Genomic DNA, 24,015 nt, shown 5'->3' with positions numbered 1-24,015 from the left:
ACATTTACAGTAGAAAAACCCTTATGTCAATGAGAAATTATGGGAGTGAAATTGAAAAATATGTAATTAGCATTAGTAGAGGCATTTGATGCAAGAAAGCAAGCTTATGCAGCATCAGCCAAAAAAAAAATAAAGTAAAATAAATAAATAAAAAATAACCGCTTCCACTTCAACCCTCTGTTTGTTCGAAATACCTGTCCAGCTGAGTCTTAAACTTATTTAGGCTATCAACTTCCACGACAAGGGATGGAAGTCCGTTCCACCTACCAACCACCCGCTGGCTAAAGGCAAATTTCCGCACATCTATCCTACATCTGTCTTTCCTCAATTTGAACTTATGCCCTCTCAGGTGATTATTCTGAGCAAGAGGAAGAATCCCATCAGCATTGAGCATGCTCAAACCATTCAAGGCTTTGTACACCTCTATCAGATCACCTCGCTGGTGCCTATTCTCCAGACACTGTAATTCGAAAAACTTAAGCCTTTCTTCGTAAGGGCACCCCTTTGTTCCATTCACTAATCTTGTTGCTCTTCTCTGTACTCGTTCCAGCATCTCTACATCCTTCTTGAAATGAGGCCTCCAGACCTGTATACAGTACTCTAGGTGTGGCCTGACCATTGCCTTATACAAGGGAATAATCACCTCCTTATCCCTGCTAGAAAAATTCCTATATCATTGACAATACACCATGAGCTACTCTTGCAGCCCAGCCCGTCTGCACTGCTCAGAGAACTTCATATCTGCCTGCACAACCACCCCCAGGTCCCTTTCATTCTCTATCACTGTCAGTGTAGTACCACAGAGTTGATACGTTGCTCTGGGTTTGCTGTTTCCCATATGTAGTACTTTACATTTGTCAATGTTAAACTTCATTTGCCACCTCTCAGCCCATCTGCTCAACCTTTCCAGATCCTGTTGCAGCAGCATAGTGTCAGTAGTGTCCTTGACAACCCTGCCAACCTTCGTATCGTCTGCAAACTTGGACATTAAGCTTGATATACCATGATCAATATCATTTATAAATACAGAGAACAATAAAGGACCCAATACTGAACCCTGAGGGACTCCACTAATAACATTAGTCCACGATGAGCAGTGTCCATTGATTACCACTCTCTGTCTTCTCCCCCTCAACCACCCCTTTATCCATAGCAGCAATTCGCCTCCAATGCCACACTGCTCCAATTTGTGCAGCAGTCTTCCATGCGCAACAGTATCAAAAGCCTTTCTAAGATCCAAGTATATAATATCAAAGTTATTCCCTGCATCCAGTTCTTTTGTGACTGCATCATAGTATCCAATCAAATTGGTCAGGCAAGACTTCCCCTTAACAAAACCATGCTGTGTCCGAGCTATAACTGAAGTCTTGTCTAGATGATCCTGCAGTGCTTCTTTAACCAGTGCCTCCATTAATTTTCCGGGAACAGAAGTTAAACTCACAGGTCTATAATTACTTGTGTCAGCCTTTGATCCTCCCTTGTGAATTGGGGTCACATTTGCACATCTCCAGTCCGTGGGTATCTTCCCTGAGTCCAAGGAAGCTCTCATAATTATGGCTAAGGGTTTGCTTAATTCCTTTGCTGCCTCCTTTAATATAACTGGATAGATCCCATCAACCCCAGGTGCCTTTCTTGTGTTTATCTTCAACAATTTCTCCTCCACTTTACTCTCAGTTATTACAAGAGTCTCTAGCTTACTGCTAGAGTTGAATACACCTCTGGCATTCCCCTTGCTGAATAACTCCTCATGTGTGAATGTCGATGCAAAATATTCATTTAGTTTGTTAGCTACCTGAGCAGGGTCATCAACAGTTGACTCATCGATATCAAGTGGACCAATCTGATTCATCCCCTTCCTTCTAGAGTTTACATAAGTAAAGAACTCTTTGCTGTTTTTCTTCGCATCCCTTGCCAAGGATCTCTCGTAATCTGCCTTCGCCTGCCTAACCTCCTTTGTAACTTGGTTACAGATCAACTTGTATCTATCATTGGCTTCTGTGTCACGTGTTAATTTGTATGTATCCCATGCACTTGTCTTCTCTGCCATATGCCTCATTAGTTCATCTGACATCCATTTAGGCCTAAACCCTGAACAATATTTCTTAGTTGGTATGTAAAGCCTAGTAGCTTGCAAGATAAGTTCTTTGAATGCTTCCCATTCTGAATTTGCTGTTGGTAACATCATCAGTTGATCCCACTGTATAGAATTTAAATACTGTCTCAGTCCATCGTAGTCGCCTTTATGAAAGCAATAACCCTTCCCTTTACCTCTAATGGTAGTTACCTCTTTGAGTAACTCCCACTTCAGAACACTGTGATCACTGCAACCTAGTGGTTCATTTATCTGCAGATTCTTAATGCATGAAGAATCACTACTAATAATCAAATCAAGAGTATTACTCCCTCTAGTTGCCTCCCAAACATGCTGATGTAGAAAACAATCATCCAATAAATCCACAAAAGCCTTGCTAGCGTGTGAGTGACCAGCCCCCAAATTCCAGTCAATATGTGGGAAATTAAAATCCCCCATTATAAGACTCTCTGATTTACTGGCCCACTCTATTTCTCTGTCCAGTTTCTTATTATACTCATCAGAGTCATTAGGCCTATAGCACACTCCTACTCTCAATTTTGATCTCCCAATGCTTATGTCACACCAAACTGACTCGACACTGCACTGTCCAATTTTTATCTCCCAATGCTTATGTCACACCAAACTGACTCGACACTGCACTGTCCAGTGATGTCGACTGGCTTCACTTCCTTGGATTTTATATGTTTCTTAACTAATAGCATAACCCCTTCTCCCTACCTATCCTGTCTATCCTTTCTGTAGACACTGTACTCCCCAAATTCCAGTTCTGCATTCCTTATATCTGTGTGACACCACGTCTCTGAAATCCCAACAATATCTGCCTTTGATGTTTTGAGAAATAACTCAAATTCATCAAATTTATTTACTAAACTCCTAGCATTGGTGTACACACAAGTATACATGCACCTGCTCTTCCTCTTAGCCACCCTAACTCAACCCATGTGTTTACTTGTACCCCCATGATTCCCAGCAGTCTCTGTAATATCCTGCATCTTATTTTCCAGGCTGCTGCTCATTCCAATAGAAGCAGTGCAAGAATCACTTTCTCCTCTGCCAGTGGCTACTGTTAATCTATTAGTCCTTGTATACCCCCAAACTAGCAGTTTTCCGACCCACCTAACACTGCCTCGATAGCATCAGCAAACATTCTTGCACCCTTTCTATTTAAGTGTATCCCATCCCTGTAGAAGCAGTCTCTCCTGTTAACAAGTACAGACCAGGCTGAAAAAAATTCTACCCCTTGAGCCCTGCACAATCTTTCCAGGGCCGAATTGATCGACAGGGTTCTCATCATATACTCCCTCCTATCGTGTCTGGGCAGAATTGCAGACACTTTCAAATTCAACCCTAATTCACGGCTTTTTTTCATCAGTGACCTGTACTTGTTAAGTAATTCCGCCGGTCTCCTACTCTTAATATCATTAGTGTCAACATGTACAACTATATCACCTTTTGTGCCCTTAAAAGATGATATCCGCTCTACAAAGTCATCAACCTTTGCCCCTGGCAGACATACCTTGGTCCTGTTCCACCTATCCTTTTTACAAAGCATGTTTCCCGTTTCCCTGACAATAGAGTCACCAACAACTACTAGTTCCTTTGGGACCAGCGCATTCTGCCTTGGGGGTTGCCGCTGTGTTGCACGATGACCAAGTGCAAGCTCTGGCATTGGTGTGGGCAGCTGAGAGCTTGATGGGCCCCTCACTTGTAATCCTTCGAGGGCATCCACCCTGTCCTTCAAGCTCTCATATAGGCCCATAACAACGCTGAGTTGTCGCCTGATTTCCTTACTCTCCTTGCATCGTGCACATACAAAGACATCCCCAATGGCAGTATCATGTCCCATACCTGACTGCTCCGCAAACATCAAGCAAATAGTGCATCTTAAAAGGCAGATTCAGAGGGCAACTGCCCCCTTAGTTCTCCCCTGAGCCACAGCATTCCCATTAGCTTGAGTCTCTTGCTTTGCTGCTCTGGTTTGAATCATGATTTCGATTTACTTTCAATAAAATTTCAATTTCAGTATAAAATTAAATCCTAAACTTGTATCCCAACACAGTTATAACGCTATATTTATGTTTCAGTAACGAGTGTTATCTACGAAATCTACGAGTGTTATCTACGAAATATTTATGTTTCAGTAACGAGTGTTATCTACGAAATCTACGAGTGTTATCTACGAAATCCCTTTATATAACTTCCGTATCGTTATGTATTAATTATTTATTTTTACTAATTATTTATGTTACGTAACCTAAGTGGTTATATGTATAGTTAAAAGTACAATTTAATTGCCAATGAAGTTCGACAAGATTAATAGATTTTACTGATTAATTTTTCCGTAACAATGGTGGCTCTTTACGAACGGTAAACACGTGGATTTGACACCCTTTCCGATACTAAGTAATACGTACAAAATCTCTATCTAAGTTACTTTAAATTTAAGTACCGTAAATAGGAGTATAAAGCTACTCTAGAAAATAAGTTAATATGTCAATTTAAACTAATAAAGCAGAAAATAAATCAGAAAAAACTTCTCTGTTCCAAGAGCGGCAGAAAGGCACGTCCGCACCCCTTCAACGCTCGTCGATGATTGCTCGACGAGCAATCATAATTAATGATAATGAAATTTAATGATTATTAAATGAAAAAATTTGAGCCTACAGGTAAGTAAGGCTCCTGGGGTTGATGGCATATACCCTATAATTTTAAGGGAGAGGGCAAGTAAGTGTATTCAACCATTAAGGCTAATTATAAGAGCATCACTGAACTCAGGAAAGATTCCATTGGATTGGAAAAGTGCCAATGTTTCGCCAATACATAAAAGTGGTTTTAAGAGTGTAGTGGGAAATTACTGACAGGTCAGTCTAACTTCAGTAGTATAGAAAATTATTTGATTCAACTACTACTCATCTCAGTTACCCAAATTATTCGCTGTACGATTCATTTCGCCTCAAAGGTGGAACTTGTGCTTATGTCCGTTCCGATATTCCCTGTCAGAGACTTGGTAATTTAGAATCTCCTCTTTTCGATCTTCTCTGGTTTAAAATCTCTCTACCCCAATCTGTCAAATTCAACTGTTGTCTCTACCGTTCTCCCAACTCTACTAATCAATTGGAGCTCTTCGACTTCCTCTCTTTGCAACTTGACTTTCTCCAGTCCAACTTTCCTAACAGTGAGGTAATTTTCCTTGGCGAATTAAATGTTCAGCTGTGAGACAGCGAGTGGAGAGACTCTATTAGAGATTAGTCATTAATTAACCTAACTGCCCTCTTCTGAATGGAATCTAGAAGTCTGAGAGAGGTTTTGGGAGGACTGCCCGAGATGTGGGAACAATATTCCATGGTAGGGCGGATTTGCGATTTGTACAGAATGAACAGCTGTTTGGAAGAAAAGTAACGCTGAGAGAGACAGAGAAAAACCAAGTTTTTTAGATGCAGAGGAAGCAATAAATGCAATGTGCTTGTGCTAAGAGAGATTAGAAGTCAAAGTAATCTCCAAAAGAGATATCAAATTTCCTAGAAATCAGTGTCACCAAAGATAAGCAAAGGAGCAGAAGAATCCTTTTTTGCAAGATATAAGACAAGACTGAGTTTTAGAGGGATTGAAATCAATTAAGTTGTCTTTACCCTGGAGAATAACCTGGAGATCGGCACTGAAGGATTTGGTAACAGATATTCAAGAAGTTGAAGCTGATTGAGCAGAGCAAGGTTTCTCAAAATGGAAAGTGGAATGCAATGTGCTATTGTCGGCAAAACAATGGATAGGATTTCCAGTCAATGGAAGAAAGTCATTAATATACAAGGGGCAAAGAGTGGGGAAAAGAACTGAACCTTGGGGGACACCAGCATTAGTGGAGAAGTTAGAAGACAGAGAACCATCTACCATCAACCTCAATGAGCGATCAGAGAGAAAACTGGATGACCAATTACAAAAAACAGTTGGCAAACCATAAGATGGAGGCTTGTTTAGAAGACCTTTATGCCAAACACGATCGAAAGCCTTTGAGATGTCAACTGCTTGTGTTTCACCAAACTTTTCCATTGAATTAGTCCATTAGTGGGTAACATAAGCCAGAATATCTCCAGTGGATCGACACTGACGGAATCCATACTGGCGATCGTTGATCAGACGGAAGGTTTCTAGGTAGTTTAAGAGTTGGTGGTTAATTAATTTCTCCATTACTTTAGAAAGAGTAGAAGTAATTGCAATGGGACGATAATTTGATGGGAGGGATTTGTCACCGTTTTTAGGAACTGGCTGTATATGAGGAAATTTCCAAGCAGAAGGAAAAACAATAAGAAATTGGAATAAGAAAGTGAAAAAAGGTGGCAAAGGACAGGAGTAAGTTCAGGAGCACAGGTTTTGAGAACAAGTGGAGAAATACCATTAGAACCTGGAGCTTTCTTAGCATCAAGATTCATCAAAATCCTTCTGACATCCTTTTGACGGAAGATTGCACAGGAGGCATTGAATGGAGCATGTTCAGAATGGTGGGAGGTGTTTTACCGAGATCATTAATACATGAGTTGGAAGAAAAATAGGATGCTAGCAGGTCAGCTTTATCCTTGGCTGAAGTGGCAACAGAACCATCTGGTTTTGACAGAGGTGGGAGCAGAGAAGGCCAATAGCTTTGGCAAGAGACCAGAATGCTCAGCTACCATTAGGGTAAGAAACAAGTTTTCTACTCTTAGCCTGTTCGAAATCTAGTTTGGACTGATTAACGACTGCTTTAGAATTGTTCGAGCTTTGGTGTAGCAGAAAATGAAACTGAAGAATTGGAAACAAGCCAATTATGATATGCAACATTCTTCTCTTGAACACATTTATTGGAAAACCAAGGTTTTACAATAAATAGATAAAGGAAGAGATTTTAAAGTGGAGTATGGAATAAAGGATTCCATTCCTACAAGAATAATTTCACTGACACGATCTGAGCAAACGTTGACATCATAAATTTTCAAACAGTAATCCGACCAAGGAAAAGAAATCTCGCAGATCATCCCATTTTGCGTTCTTGTAATGCCAAACAACACGAGGTTGGGAATAGCCATGATATAAAGGCTCCATTGGAGAAGAGACAATCACCAAGTTGTGATCTGAGGTACCTAACTCACTTCGACCGTGTACTTAGAAGGGTTGTCTGTGAGAAAAAGTTCAAGGCGTGTTGGCTGTATGGTTAGGATTGTCCAGTATTCTTGTAGGTAAATGAACAATCTGTAAAAGGTCATTAGTAATTGCAAAAGTCTCAGCATCTCAACCAGCTGTGTCGACGTGACTGGAAAATGGAAGCCAGCTGGAGTTGTGAACATTAAAATCACCAAGGAAAATTACATCACTGTTAGGAAAGTTGGACTGGAGAAAGTCAAGTTGTAGAGAGAGAAAGTCAAAAAGCTTGAACTGATTAGTGGAGTTGGGAGAACTCTGAGACAACAGATGAATTTGACAGAATTAGGTAGAGAGATTTTAAGCCAGAGAAGATCGAAAAGAGGAGATTCCAAATTATCACTCTCTGACAGGGCATATTGGAATGGACATATGCACAAGTACCACTTATGAGGTGAAATCATACAGCAAATACTGAGATGGGCAGTAGTTGAATCAACTACTGCTCATCTCAGTAGTTTTCTGTCAGACAAAGTACACGGGGTTTGGCAGACTGCAAGTGGAAATGAACATCGTTGAGATTAGAATTGAGTCCACGTATATTTGTGAAATGAATTAGGAAGTGTTTGGGAGGTTTAGATCTTTTCGCAGATAAGCTTACTCTATTAGTTTGACAATTCATGGTGTATTCAATAGTAAGAAAAAGTGGGGGGACATGCTGTACGAAGTAGTGAAATTTTTGGATATGGCGTACTCGTGGTAAGAATATACCCAGATCCTTGACATAACATGACCTCGATAATGCTCTCTGCATACACACTACTCTGACTCCCTCCAGTCACCATCTGGCAGAGTAGAGGTCGCAAGATTATACACTAGCTGATCCGGAAGCCTCCTAAAGAGAAGATGCTAGTTAGTAAACTGGACCGAACCAATAGGTTCGGTCCAGTATACTAACTAGCGGCTGGCCTGTGAACACTGTTTTCGTGCTGTACCCTTGAGATGTAAGGAAGATTGGATCTCACCATGATGTCAATAATAACCTCAAAAGTCATCGGTCATACTGCATGATGGAAGAGATGGGGAAGGGTTGACCAGAACTTAGCTCTGGAGACTAAACATGTGTTCCACCACTTCAAGCCCCCAATAAGTAGTGGTGGTATTGCACCAGTTGATGAGAGTCATCTACCACCTAGTATTGCCTGGTAACAAAGAGGGACAGCATTCCTCCATGTGGTGTGGGTGCCACATTTCGACCCCTGCTTACATTGGTTCGTACCTGAATGGTCACCCACAGTGTGCTTGCTTGTGTCTGGGGATTATACCCAGGATTACTAACAGTCCCACCATCATGAAGGTGCAAGCAGAGGAATGGGCTGTCACAGATCGTCCAGACTTTGCAGAAATTGGGTCCACTTGACTTGAGTGTCACCCGAATATCAGTTCCATCAGCATTTTAGACTCACAGGTAGCAAGTACAGCTTGTCTGGCATATCTGAGAGAACATCTGTGACAACCTCAAGGACCATATAATAATAATAAAAAAAAAAAAACTTCCTCATTCATTTCACAAATGTACACAGTCCTGGTGCCAGACTGTAAGTGGAAATAATGCAAAATGGGTAATCTGTGAGATTTCTATTCTTCTTTTCCTTGGTCGGATTGCTGTTTAAATCTTCATATGTCACTGTTTGCTCAGATTCTGTCAGTGAAATTATTCTTGCATGGATGAAATCCTTCATTCCAGATTCCACCTAATTAACATCTCGTCCTTTAACCAAATCTTGTTTTTCCAATAAATGCCTGAGGCTGTTCAAGATAAGAATATTTTGCAATTGCATTGCATCCAAATCTCCAGATTTCCACTTACAGTCTGCCAAGTCCACTTACTTTTTTCTTACAGAATCCAAATTATTAGTTGATTCAACCACTGCTCATCTCAGCCATCCTAATTATTTGCTGTGCAATTCCTTTCACTTCAAAGGTGGTACTTGTGCATATGTCCACTCTGATATTCCCTGACAGAGACTTATTAATTTGGAATCTCCTTTCTCTTCTCAGGCTTAACATCTCTCTATCCTGTATCATTTTGTCAACTCCATTAATCACCTGGAACTGTTTAACTTCCTTTCTTTGAAACTTGACTTTCTCAAGTTCTACTTTCCTAGCAGTGAGGTAATTTTCCTTGGTGATTTTAATGTTCACAACTCCTGGCTTCCGTTTTCTCATCACATGGAGCTAGGTGGTCAAAATACTTAGACTACTTCTATAATTACTAATGACTTTACACAGATTTTTCATTTACCTACAAGAAAACCTTACAATCCTAACTACACATCCAACACTCTTGATCTTTTTCTTGCAAAAATCCTTCCAAGTACACAGTAAAGGTGAATGGTCCTCTAGGCACCTCAGATCACAACTTGGTGATGGTCTCTTCTGAAATGGAGCCTTTCTCTCATGTTCGTCCTCAACCTCATGTTATTTGGCATGACAAGAATGCAAAATGGGATAATCTGCAAGATTTCTATTCTTTTCCTTGTTCGGATTGCTGTTTAAATCTTCATATGTCACTGTTTGCTCAGATTCTGTCATTGAAATTATTCTTGCATGGATGAAATCCTTCATTCCAGATTCCACCTAATTAACATCTCATCCTTTAACCAAATCTTGTTTTTCCAATAAATGCCTAAGGCTGTTCACAAGATAAGAATATTGCAATTGGGTTGCATCCAAATCTCCAGATTCCATTTCTGCCTATATCAAACTAGGAACAACTGTAAAGCAGTTATCAATCAGTCAACTTGCTTTTAGACAGGCTAGGACCAGAAAACTTGATTCTTATCCAAATGGTAGTCAAGCATTCTGGTCTCTTACCAAAGCCATTGGGTGCAGCAACTTTTGCCCATCTCTACTTCCACTTGACTTGCTAGCATCCTACTTTTCTTCTAACCTGTGTATTGACAATCTTGGTAAATCTCCTACCATTCCCATTACACCCCATTCAATGCCTCTTGTGGTCTTCAGTGAGAAGGATATTCAAAGAATTCTGAACTGTCTAGTTGCCAAGAATTTTTTTTTTTTTTTTTTTTTGGAAGTTGTTGGCACATCGGCTTCTGTGGCCATCATGCACCTCCCAAGGTTTTTTGCAGTACTTTGATCCAAGCCCGAGGCGGGATTCGAACCCGCGATCTTTGGGTTGCTAGGCAGGCACTTTACCCACCCGGCTAGCCCGGTCGGCATGGCAAGAAATAGTTCAGAACACAAGAACAGTCCATGTTATTTATTCACTTGTCCTCAAAATCTGTGCTCTTGAGCTTACTCCTGTTCCTTATCACCTTTTTACACTTTCTTATTCAAGTGATGTTTTCCCTTCTGCTTGGGAATTTGTTTAGCATTAGCATTAGTAGAGGCATATGATGCAAGAAGGCAAGCTCATGCAGCATCAGCTAAAAAAAAAAAAAAAAACACTTCCACTTCACCCCTCCATTCATTCAAAATACCTGTCCAGCTGAGCCTTAAATTTATTTAGGCTATCAACTTCCACAACAAGGGATGGAAGTCTGTTCCACCAATCAACTTATATCCAGCCAGTTCCTAAAAAGGGTAACAAATCCCTCCCATCTCATTATCATCCCTTTGCACTTACTTCTACTCTTTCTAAACTAATGTAGAAATTCATCAACTACCAATTGTTAATATACCTAGAAACTTTCCATGTTATGAATGATTGGCAGTATGGAAAAGTGGTGAAACATATTCAATGGAAAAGTGGTGAAACTTAAGCAGTTGCCCTTGACATTTCAAAGGCTTTTGATCGTATTTGGCATAAAGGTCTTTAAGTAAGCTTCCATCTTATGGCGTGCTGACTGTTGTTCTGTAATAGGGTAGCCAGTTTCCTCTCCGATTGCTTACTGTGGGTGGCAGTTGCTCTCTGTCTTCTAACTTCTCCATTAATGCTGGTGTTCCCTAAGGTTCAGTTCTTTTTCCCACTCTTTTCCTCTTGTAAATTAATGAGCTTCTTCCATAGTTTTGTTGATGACAGTCATGCAGTTTTTTGTTTGTTTTAAATTTTACAATCCTAAAAAAAAAAAATTTACCTCCAAAGTTGCATAAGTTTGGAGACTTATTGTATTGAAAAATGTTCAGCAACCTACATAAAAATATATGGTGATAGATAAAAGCTTCCCCTTATTTTTTACGATGTTGCGTATGGTTTGGTCACCAACATTATAATGGTTCATTATAGATTTAATGGGTGCACCGTTTTGAGTTTTCAAACTTTTGAATAATTTCAAGTTTTTGTTTAACTGAAGCACAACTATTTTGCATTTACTTATCATTTTCGCGATTTCTAAACAAAAAAAAAAAATATATATATATATTTACTCTAAAAAAAAATTTCCAACATTGTCTGACCTAAACAATGAAACAAAATGACTTTATGCAGTGGAATGGAACAAGAATTTACGTGAAGCACTAAACCAAACTAAACATTTCTTTAGTTTCAATAAAAATCAAAAACATTTCAATAAAAATACCTGTCTGGAGGGATTCCAAGTGATTTCTCAATGTGTTTATATAAAACAGCTGAATGTTTCTTATTTTGTTCTACTCCCAGCTGGCCAATGCTGCCCAAAGTGGCAATGGCACAGGGATCAGAACTGCCTCCAAAGACCATCATCTGATCAGGAATGATCTGTACTGTGACATACTGAAAATAAAAAATATTTATGTTCTTTGGATAAGGGCACATCTAGAAAAAAACACAAAATAAAGTTAAAGATAAATATACTGTTTAACTGATTTTTAGTATGAAATTTCAGAAAAGTTGTTTCTGAAAATAAAACGAGAATTCGTGAATGATACTTTATAGTTCAATATTTTTGTTAGAAAAGTCAAATTAAAATCAAATGACGTGATTAAGGGAACCTTTTGAAGAACATTTCCAATTCTAGAGGGCTGAAAATATGATCACTTACTGATAGTGTAGGAGGTGGAGAGCATTTTGCCAAGAAGCAAAAACTACCATTAACAACAACAAAAAAATCAAGGAAAGAAAAATAAAATACATTAGTTTGTAAACACTGTTCTTCACAGAATGTTCTGGTGGCATCCTCCAACTATCTATAAATGGAGGAAGCTTAAAAAAAAAAAAAAAAAAAGAAGTATTTACCAAAAATATGAATTAGATAGTATGAATCAGAGCTGAAATACTCAATATGTTCTACGTTGATAATAATATTAGTAAATTAATAAGAGGAGTTTACCTCAATATAGTACGTGGAACACTTCCGTATGATACCCTCCAGAAATTAAAACGGAAAAAACGAAAAAATCGACAACTTACCGGTACATTAAAGTAAAATATAAATAATTAAAGTAAAATATAAATAATTAAATAATCAATTTAACACAATTCAAAATCAATTCAAAACAATTAAAATTCAAATTAACGCAATTAAAAGAATCTAACGAAAATATTCAAAACGATTTTCCTTCCTGAAGCTGACAATGCTTTTCGACCGACTGTCGTGATCACAGGAATGAAAATTACCGAATCCGGCTAAACCTGCAACTTAAATAGTGATTATGTGTCTTCGCGCATGCGCGTAAAGGTCCACGCATCGGAGATCAAATATGGCCGCCGAACATTAACAGAGTTCTCGTGTAATTTAATTTCAACGGTTTCTGCAATTAATAGTCGCGTATATGCGACTATTAATTGCAGAAACCGTTGAAATTAAATTAATAGTCTGCAATTAATAGTCGCGTATATGCGACTATTAATTGCAGAAACCGTTGAAATTAAATTACACGAGAACTCTGTTAATGTTCGGCGGCCATATTTGATCTCCGATGCGTGGACCTTTACGCGCATGCGCGAAGACACAATCACTATTTAAGTTGCAGGTTTAGCCGGATTCGGTAATTTTCATTCCTGTGATCACGACAGTCGGTCAAAAATATGAATATGCATGTGCACATACACACACTCTTCACTGTTTCTTACATTTCCTCTTATTAGTATTAGTAATGATAACAATGCAAAAAAGTAAACATACTGCATCAACAAAAAAAAAACAAAAACTTTCCACATTGTCTGTCCATGTCCTCTAATAGTTTGTCTGGTTCTTTTCTAGTTCTAGATGTGTCTCTAGTAAAAAAAAATCCTTTTGTTTCCCTTGCCAATCATGTTGCTCTTCTCTGCACCCATTCCAACTAATCCACAACTCTAAATGAGGCTTCCAGACTATGAGGTATTCAAGATGTAGCCTTACCACTGCCTTATACATTGGGATAACCATCTCTATGAAAGCAGTAGCCCTTCCTTTACCCTTAATGGCAGTTACATCTTTAAGTAATTCCCAAATCAATACACTGTTATCACTACCACATAGTGGTTCTTTTATCTGCAGATTCTTAATGCATGAATAATCACTGCTGATAATCAGATCAAGAGTATTTACTCCTTGTGACTTTGAACTTTGTAAATTTAAATTCTTTAAATTTACAAATATATAATTTAAATTACTAAAATATAGTCTGGTCATATAGTCCAGTTTGTCAAATATCAAATTGAGAAATATAAAAGGAATTTCCATACAGCTTGTAAAATACCATATAATCAACCTTTTACTATAACAGAATTGCATGAAACGTTATCCAAATCAAATGCAAGTGTAGTAAGTCCACATGGAATTCATTACCAAATGATAAACCAACTTATTGAAAAGTCCTTTTACACCCTGTTGCTGCTTTATGACAGAATCCACCTTGAGAACACATATCCAAATTCTTGTTGGCACTGAATTGTTCTAGCCTTCCCAAACCCAGGGAGAGATCACTGAAATTCATGTAACTATTACCCTAACACCTAACACTAGCTGTCTTGGTAAAACTTGTGGAAAATTGCTGAATGTGCAATTAATATAGTTTCTTGATTCACATAATTTTCTCAGTCTGAGCCAATATGATTTTTTAGACAAACATGGAATATCAAGACAAATTCAATGCTTTTCTTCAAAACTAACACCTGGTGAGTTGTAGTATCCTTCATGACTTGCCCAAAACAAAGGGGGGTTCAAAATGTGTTAGTTTAACTTGTGTCCTAGAGAAAATAATGGAATCATTGGTTAAAGAAGCATTGCAGGATCATCTAGACAAGACTACAGTAATAGATAAGACACAGCATAGGTTTGTTAAAGGGAGGTCTTGTCTGACCAATTTGATTGGATACTATGATGTGGTCACAAAGGAACTGAATGTCAAAAATAATTTTGATATCATATACTTGGATTTCAGGAAAGCTTTTGATACTGTTGCACATGGAAGACTGCTGTACAAATTGGAGAGGCATGGCATTAAGGGTAAGTTTCTACAATGGATAAAGGGATGGTTGAGTGGGGGATGACAGAGAGTGGTAATCAATGGACACTGCTTTTTGTGGACAAATGTTATTAGTGGAGTTCCCCAGGGTTCAGTGTTGGGCCCTTTGTTGTTTTGTATATTTATCAATGATATTGATCAAGGTATATCAGGTTTAATGTCCAAGTTTGTAGATGATACAAAGGTTGGCAGGGTTGCTAAAGACAGTATGCTACTCCAACTGGATCTAGATAAGTTGGGAAAATGGGTTGAGAAGTGGCAACTCAAGTTTAACATTGACAAATGCAAAGTACTGCATATGGGTAGCAATAACCAAAGAGAAATGTACCAACTGTGAGGTACTACACTCAGGGAAGTGGAAAGTGAAAAAAATCCGGGGGTAATTGTGCAGTCAAAAATGAAGTTCGCTGAGCAGTGCAGACGGGCTGCCAAGGCAGGTCATGGAGTCCTGTCAATGATATATAGGAATTTTGCTATAAGGGACAGGGAGGTGATTATCCCATTATACAAGGCAATTGTCAGGCCACACCTAAGAGTACTGTGTACAGGTCTGGAGGGCTCATTTTAGGAAGGATGTAGAGTTGCTAGAATGAGTACAAAGAAGGGCAACAAGATTGGTGAGGGGAACAAAGGGATGCTCTTACCAAGAAAGGCTTAAGTTCAGCAAACTGCAGTGCATGGAAAGTAGGCACCTGTGAGGTGATCTGATTGAGGTGTATAAGGCCTTGAATGGGTTGAGCAAGCTGAATGTTGATGGATTCTTCCTCTTGCTCAGACTAAGAACCTGAGGGGGCACATGCTAATAATAAAACGCATAATGCATGGAAATCTACCAAAGTTAAAGAACTTCCAGGTCTGTTACCATTATATCCTGTCTCAAGAACAGCGAGTTCCTCAATGGTTAGTCCTCAGCACACCCTTTTTTTGTAACCAAAACTAACTCTAGAGAATTTTGTACGTCACTAGTGAATATTTTAAACAGAGACCTATTAACTGAAACTTTTGAGTTTATGTGTAGCTGTGGCACGTATTCTAAGGTTTGTCTGGTGAACAGACCTAGCTCAACTCAATGGGAAGCACCTAGATTCGAGTCCCTGATAAGAATAGGCAAATGCATACTGCTCAACAGGTTTTAAGATTTTAAGAGGGATAAAGAGGGCATTATTATTGTTATGGGGACTATAGCATATGAGAAAGCACTGACATTAAACAAACACAACCTGACCATTTGTTGGATAAATATAGTACCATGCTGAGAAAATATTATAAGTTAGGTCAGAATGTGTATATCTGCATTTCTGCGAAGTCACAATAGGCGGGATTACATACTGAAAGCCTTGTGGATTAACTCAAGACTTGAGGGAATCTGCAAGACTCTGAGGGAGGGTGGGGAGATATTTTTTTTTTTTTATCAGCGTGGCCCATACTTGTAGGTAGAAGGATCTATTTTGTAGAGATGGTATTCATTTCAACAAAGGTGGTGCTAGGATTTTTGCCTGCTATGTATAATGTTTTTAGGAAAAACAGGGAACAGAGGAGGGGGTGGTGGTGGTGGTGTCATGGTTCTTATCAAAAGCAGCTTGAATGCAAAAAGAGCTTTCACCAACCCTGAAGTTATGTCCATCAGCATAGAATCTGTGTGATTTTAGTTCGCTGGAAGCAAAGGTATAATGAGAGTGGGAGTTATATACAGAACAGAAGATTATGAAGGATATAACAAGAGTCTTTACATGCAGATGGAACGGGCAAGAGAGCAAAGAATGGGGCGATGGAATTTTTCATTTATGGGAATACAAGGAAGAAAAAAGGAAAATCAGATCGGACCCTTGTGCATTGGTGTAGGAAAGTCTTAGATAACCCAACTTATGTTGCAGATAAATTCAACAGCTAATTTGCATCTGTCTTTACTGACAAAGGACCCTTCGTGCTAAGAAGTGCAAGTGAAGAGACTGTGCAAGTGAAGCAGAGTCATATGAAATTAGTGATTTTTAAATTACAGATGAATGTTTATTAGAAAAACTTTTGAACATAAAGGCAAGTACAGCCCCTGTGATTGATGACATATACCCAATAATTTTGAATGAGGCTGCCAGGAAGTATACAGAATCAATGAAGTTAAATCATGAGGGAACATTTGGACTCAGGAGTGATTCCTTTGGACTGGAGAAGTGTCAACATATCACCACTACATAAAGGCAGTTCCAAAAGCAAAGTCAGTAACTACAGACTGGTTAGGCTAACTTCAGTGGTACAGAAAATTTTTCCCTACCACTACAGGCAATGATTAAGAGTGCAAATTAGGGACCGGCAATAGCATTAGCAATGGCAAATGATGAAAGAAAGCAAGCTTATATAGCATCAGACAGAAAACAAAAAGACACCTCCCATTTCACTTATTCACTCTCTCCAATAGTTTTTCTAGTTCTTCCTTGAATTTATTTAAACTATCAATTTCCACAACAACAGATGGAACTTCGTTCTAACAATCAACCACCTGTTGGCTAAAGGCAAACTTCTGCACATCTATTCTGCAACAGTCATAACTTAATTTGAATTTGTGCCACCTCATATTTGTGGTCTGAGGAAGAGGAAAAATCCCATCAGCATCTAAAATGAATTTAGATGCTGATGGGACCTAATAGCAGTCAACAGCAACTGGCAGAGACACTTAGAGTAGCAAAAACAACAATTTTACGTTTAATTAGGCAACAAGATGAACTATGACATGCATGGGCATCACATCACGTGAATGTCAGCAAGGAACTTCACAGAAAAGGAAACGAGAAGGAAAGGACCCCGATGTATAAGAGGCACTAAAAGGTTTGCCATTGTAACTGAATGAGATGTACATATATCAGTGGCCCAATGCTGAAAAGTAAAGCAAAAGGGTTTGCTAAAAAGCTGGGGCACAATGATTTTCAAGCAATGGATTGCTGGTTGTCGCGGTGGAAAGCTTGACATGAAATTAAGTTCAAGAAAGGACATGGTGAGAAGGGTAGTGCAGATTTTGTAAGTGCCAACCACTGGAAATCAACGATATTGCCCAATTTGCTTCAGCAATTTTCTGCTGATGACATTTACAAAACAAAGAAACAGGCTTGCTTTATCATTGCATGCCAGACTGTTCATTAGTCTAAAAACACAAAATTTTGGTGGGTTCAAAAGAGGCTATGGATTGTGTAACTGTGTTATGCTGCACAAATACGTCGCGATCTGATAAACGGAAGCTTTTGGTGACTGGGAAAAGAGCAAAGCCTCGATGTTTCAAGAGACTTAGACTGGACAGTTTACCAGCATTAAGACCCAGAGAATGCTGAAACAGCACCAGTCAAAACAGAAACTTTTCTGAAATAAGTTTCCTGTTTTTATTAAAATATTTTCCATAGTCAGTCCTTGCTTGTCTGGGCTACAGTTGCTTGATCTAAACCACTCATTTTCCTGTTTTTTCAGCTCAGCTGCTGTATGTTCTGCAAAAATCTGCCAGTTTGCCTTTTTAAGGTTATACTTTTTGATATCCAACAAGGAGTGTTGGGTTGTTTGTAATTGCCTGTATAGTTTTAAGGTGATGGCTCTATGATCTGATGTGGCCCAGACTGGCTGGACATGCCAGTTTGTAATTTTATAAGCTATTTAATTGGTCGCAAGAGTAACATAAATTTGGTTGGTTGGTTTAGCACTTGAAAGGGTGAGGTAGCTACATAGTCTGAAAATATCTGGCCAATGTGTATACCAGCTCTGTCTTCCATATGGCTATGCCATAAGGGTGACTGGTAGTAGACGACAGTACGTGCTATGATATTTGCAGAAGGTAGAAAGTCTATGACTGCTTGTAGGTATTCAATAGTTGAATTTATATCTTCACCTGGTCTGGAATATAGTGAAGTAAAGTAAAACTGTCCTACAGAATTGGTGATATACTGTGGCACACACTGCCACTGGGGAGCAGAGGTGACCCACCTTTGTGACTGTAAAACTTGAGGTGTATTCTATTATTTTATAGCCTCTTGGGTATCCTTGAACCCTACCCATTACCTTATACAACAGGATGATCATGATAATTCCTCCTTATCCCTGCTAGCAAAATTCCTGTATATCATTGACAAAATCCCATGAGCTGTCTTTGGCAGCCTGTCTTCATTGTTCAGAGAACTTCATATTTGACTGCACAATTACCCAGGTCTATCTCACTTTCCACTACCCTAAGTGTAGTACCACACAGTTGGTATGTTACTCTTGGGTTATTGCTACCCAGTGACATAACTATGCCAATGCGGTGCACTGGGACCCACAACTGAAAGGGGGCCTCCTGCCCAAAACAAAAAAAAAAAAACAACTGAATAAAAATTTAAGTTTTTCAGTTATGTTTATTATAAAATTTGCTATGTCTACAAACAATACTTTTTTTCACACGAAGCATATTTATTGTTAACTAGCTGCACAGCACAAGCAAAACTGCAGTGAATAGAGGTAAAATGGTATTAGCATATCTGCTGCTTTCAGGGAAATTTAAGGATTTGTGATTGCGGGGGCCACAAAGTCAAACGGGGCCCACTTATTCAGAATAAGGGACCATTTATTGGGAATCCTTATTATTGAGTATAGTATTACTATTGCGCCTATAATATTCTTGAGTATTACTGGGATGGGACCATGTGATTGGGTCTGCGGGAACTTCTGTCCCCGAAATTTATATATCAAAAAAGTTGACCATATTTTCCCATCATTGCTGATACAATGCAAGATATCTCAAAAATGGGTCAACTAAGCTTGGTGTACCATTATGTCTATATTATAAAAGATCTGTATGATGACAGACCTAAATGTATAGATGTCACAGAAACGTTCCTTGGTTTTCTCACTAGGGTTACTGCTACCCAGTGGTGTAACTATGCCAATGCATAGTTGCACCACAGGGTTACGGATTGATCAGCTGTTGGAATAACGTTCAATTATTTGCGACTCCATAAATCCAAATGATCTGGATCTTTCAAAATGTAGGGAGCAAGGATACGATGAAACAAACACAATGAATGGTGCATATTCAGGAGTATAATCCCACCTAAAAGAATTACAACTGAATGCATTGTAAGTACATTGTGTAATGCATAATCTAAATCTAGTTATTAATGATGCAGTAAATGGATTACCAGAAATATCCAACTATTTCAGCTCAGCATTTTTCAAAGTATACATGTGTTTTTTTGGTTACAGTACCAACTGTTGGGACTTGTTATCTCAAATTACAAGTGAATGCGATATTTCATTAAAGAAATTAAATCCAACTCGTTGATCTAGTCAGCTGGAACCTATAATTACTATAAAATTGAGATTTCCTGGTTTGCTAATGGCATTAAATAAAATTATCATACAATTGTCAAAAAGCAATGAAAAGTCAGAAGCCGTCAGGATTGAAAATAATATTAACTAGTCATAATAAAATACTACGATATGAGTGCTAGTTTTTCGGAAGTGTGCTCCTTATTGATATTATTTTTGACAATTCCGGTTACTGTATCAACCAAGGAAACTGTTTCTCGAAATTGAAATGAATTATTCGAGAAACATCATGGCACAACAATGTCTATCAGCGCTAGCACTGCTTAGAATAACAGCGCAAGAAGCTGAAAGAATGGACGTTTCTAAATTAATTAATCATTTTGCCAATACCAGTTCTAGACGAAAACCGTTCTAAATTAAGTAAGTCAATATACACTGAGTGATCACTGAATTATGATGACCCCCTATGAAAACCGAATGCGACCCATTGACCACCTGAGGTACGAGAGTGCAGAGTTAGTTGACCTACGTACCATAGATAAGGTGTCAGTGGTTCAGTAGGTAGTAAAATTCCAAGCGTGATGGGTAAAAGGAAGGATTTATTGGACTTTGATAAAGGACAGATTGTGGGTGCACGATGAGCTGGTGTCTCGATTTCCCAAACGGCTGAACTGATGGGGTGTTCAAGAGCCGCCGTAGTTGAAGTGTACCAGGACTGCGTCAAAATGGTCAAACAATGACCCGATGGCAAATCTGCAAAGGTCAACGAAAGGTTGATGTTAGAGGTGAGCACCGGTTCCAATGACTCGTACAGGCAGAGCACTATTGAAGAGTTGACTACCCAATACAACATGGGCCAACCCGGAACAATATCTGGCATGACAATGCATCGCACGCTTGCCCGTATGGGCTATACCAGCAGACAACTCCTATGGCATCCTCTCCTAACCAAGGTTCATCAGCATAAAAGACTTACCTGGTGCAAAGAGCAAGCAAGTTGGACATTAGAAGAATTGAAGGTGTGCTGGTTGGATGAGTCACATTATTTACTCCACACCATGGATGGTAGTGTACGGATTTGGCGTCAACAATTTTACGTTTAATTATGCATGATGGATCATGAAGCTCTTGATCCATCATGCATAGTATCAAATGTGCAGGCCCGTGGAGGCGGTTGTATGGTGTGAAGCATGTTTCACTGGCAGGAACTTGGACCCCTGCTGCATGTGAGATAACATATCAGTGGTTTCCGCTATCAACTGTTTGCTGACTGTGTACACCCCACTATGTTACACTTTTTCCCAAATGGCGACGGTGTCTTCCAAGATGACAATGTGCCAAGCCATCGGGCACTTGTTGTGCAGGAATGGTTTGAGGAACATAGTTCTGACTTCCAGCATATCGATTGGCCTCTGAACTCCCTGGATATCAATCCCATAGAGTACTTGTGGGACACTATAGAAAGGCATATCAGGCATCTGGATACACCAATCACCTCCATACCTGCATTGCTGACCGCATTACACACAGCTTGGTTGGCCATACCTCCCGAACGCTTCTGACATCTCGTTGAATCAATGCCATGTCGGATAGCTGCTGTACTCAGGACAAAAGGAGGATTTACGAAGTACAGTGGATTCCGGTTATTTGGGCCACAGGTTAATGGGGGCAGCCGTTTATTTTGGGCAAATCTTAAAAAACAGAAATCAATCGAGAAAATAGCCAGGGTTTACTTCGCTTAATTGGGTCAGCATGCTGTTTAATTGGGGCAGGAGGCCGCAGCACTGGAGATTACCCTACGATTGACTCCGACGGTACCACGTGGTTCGGTCGAAATTCTGGAGGCCACAACCATAAAACAATTAGCAGTCACCTGTTTATTGGGCTTTTCTGTTAGTGAAATCTATCATAAACTCGATTTTACTGAATTTGTGATAATACCAACAGCTGGAATTCTGTGGGTTATTATGGTGAAATGTTTTTACACTTCTATGAAATCTTCAATCATATAAAAATATTAATTTTCAGATCTTCTCCTCATTCCTATTTTTAAAGCTTTGTAACTGGTCACTCTTTTCTCACTTGCGCGTATCATGTTACTTGCAATTTGTGTGCTGTGTTCTTTGTTATTGATTGCTTATCTTTTTACTGTTTTAAATTTTAACCCCCAACCACAAAAATGTCAACTAGCTAGTATGTACATATTAAAGTACATATTAATTATTCTGATTATCACATGTATTCTTCCGATTTTCACGTATCATTTAATTTTTTAATTGGTAAGGTAATAAAGGGTAAATTTGTGCTTAATATATCTTTGCTTTTATAGCCTGGGGATAATATTCCTCCTATTTTCTCTAATTAGAATCGTTGTTTAATAGAATTAAAATTCAATTCACAAATGTGATCACAATGACTGGCGCTTACTACACATCATATAGTGAACGGTACTTTACTATGATGATTGTAATATATTTTGAACTATTTACGTGAAACTTCAGATAATTGGGGCAGCCGCTTAATCGGGCCAAAATGCACTAGTCCCGATGTGTCCCAAATAACTGGAATGGACTGTATTAGGTAGGTGGTCATAATTCAGTGATCACTCAGTCAGAGGCGGATTTAACGGCGAGCCACCGCACCGGGTGCGTGCCCTGGGCCCCGACTTCTGAAGGGTCCACGCAAAACCCCATTAGTTGAACTAATATGTTCAACTATTAGTTCAAAACTTTGTGATTATTATTATGCTATTATTAATTATATTTTACATATATTATATTCAAATTTTATTGGAAATAAAACATTAATAGTACATAATATTTTTTATTTATTTAAAAAAATGGTTAACATGTATTTTTATTTCCCCCCCCCCTCTTTTTTTTTAAGGGGCCCAATATTTTCTTCTGCGCCCGGGGCCTCAACCGACCTTAATCCGCTACTGCACTCAGCGTATTACTTCATTTAATTTTCATTATAGTTACACCCCTGCTGCTACCCATATGTTGTACTTTGCATTTGTCAATATTAAACTCGGATTTTTTTTTTGCTGTTTTTTTTCCATCTTTGGAGACGTTGAGATCAGAGCAGTGGCTGTGATCTGAGCCTCCCCAAAGCATCTAGCAATGAAAAATCCCTAGTGCGCTACTGCTACTCAAATACTTTATTTTAAAAAAGTTCGTTACACTCCAGAACATAGATATCACTCTGCGGGGCGTGGCTTCTTTTGCTGGGAGAATCCGTCCCGAGTTTATTATTATTATTAGCTATATGGTGTGCAATGAAGACTGAGGCTTATGCTGCACCAGCCAAAAAAAAAATCTGAATTACCCTGAGAGAGAGAGAGAGAGAGAGAGAGAGAGAGAAAGAAAACAACAGTAAAAAGTAGAAGGGAATCAAAAAGAAAGAAAAGAATGGTGATATCCAGCTCAGGACTCTGTTGACCAACAGGGTTGGGTGTGCCAAGCCCATACTCAATTAGTGGTGTAAACTAACTTAAAACTTTTTCACTAGGGCCAAACGAAAATCTATTAAAAAAACAACGCTTCCTTTGCTTGAATCTGTCCTGAATTAGCCTTTTTCTCCTTCCTCACCGAAGTACGTTGTGTACCGACGTTCTTTTTCTCCTTCCTCACCGAAGTACGTTGTGTACCGACGTTCTGGAGTATAACCAAAAGTTCTTAGTTCTGTATCCAAAGAAATAATAGTTAACTTACAGAAGCCGGCTTTCCTAATGACTTTGCGATTACCTCAGTAGTCTTCTTCAAAAAGTCATCTGGAACTTTTTCTTTAAGTACATTAGTATTAATTATAAAAGTGGGCATGATTTACGTTTATAAAAAAATATAAACAAAAATTTAATACACACAAATATGACGTAAAAATGAACTTATCAAAATCCGTATCCAAACCTACGGTATTAGCTAATATAATTCACCAAAAAAACCACAATCTTATCGCCACCTAGTGTAAAAGATGATCACTGCAAAAAAAAAAAAAAAAAAATTAAATTACTATTTTCTTTCTTTACCAACGCATCCAGATGTACCATTTAAGCATGGAAAATTTGTGTGAACAATTAGCTAGGACAGTTTGAGCAAGCATTATTGCATTCGCACTCTACATTAAAATTTTTTTACTATTTTTGGTGC

The 24,015-nt window shown here is 38.8% G+C and overlaps 1 protein-coding gene across 1 annotated transcript in view; it reads right to left on the bottom strand.

Moving 5' to 3' along the window:
* LOC150085153 (macrophage migration inhibitory factor-like) overlaps positions 1-23,803 on the bottom strand; it is a 34,596-nt gene extending 10,793 nt beyond the window's left edge. The window contains exons 1-2 of the mRNA XM_090373053.1: positions 23,581-23,803; positions 11,743-11,915 (exon numbers count right to left, since the gene is read on the bottom strand). Of these exons, the coding sequence (XP_090229179.1) occupies positions 11,743-11,915; positions 23,581-23,688 (281 nt within the window). The 5' untranslated portion in view covers positions 23,689-23,803. The remainder of the gene's footprint in view (positions 1-11,742; positions 11,916-23,580) is intronic.
* Positions 23,804-24,015: the final 212 nt, after the last annotated feature.

The sequence above is a fragment of the Mastigoproctus giganteus genome, chromosome 5 (assembly GCF_048544385.1).
Source record: "Mastigoproctus giganteus isolate SK-2022 chromosome 5, ASM4854438v1, whole genome shotgun sequence".
Taxonomy (NCBI): Eukaryota; Metazoa; Arthropoda; class Arachnida; order Uropygi; family Thelyphonidae; genus Mastigoproctus; species Mastigoproctus giganteus.
The sequence above is the reverse complement of the archived record's forward strand: the minus strand, read 5'-3'. Positions and strand labels throughout refer to the sequence as shown.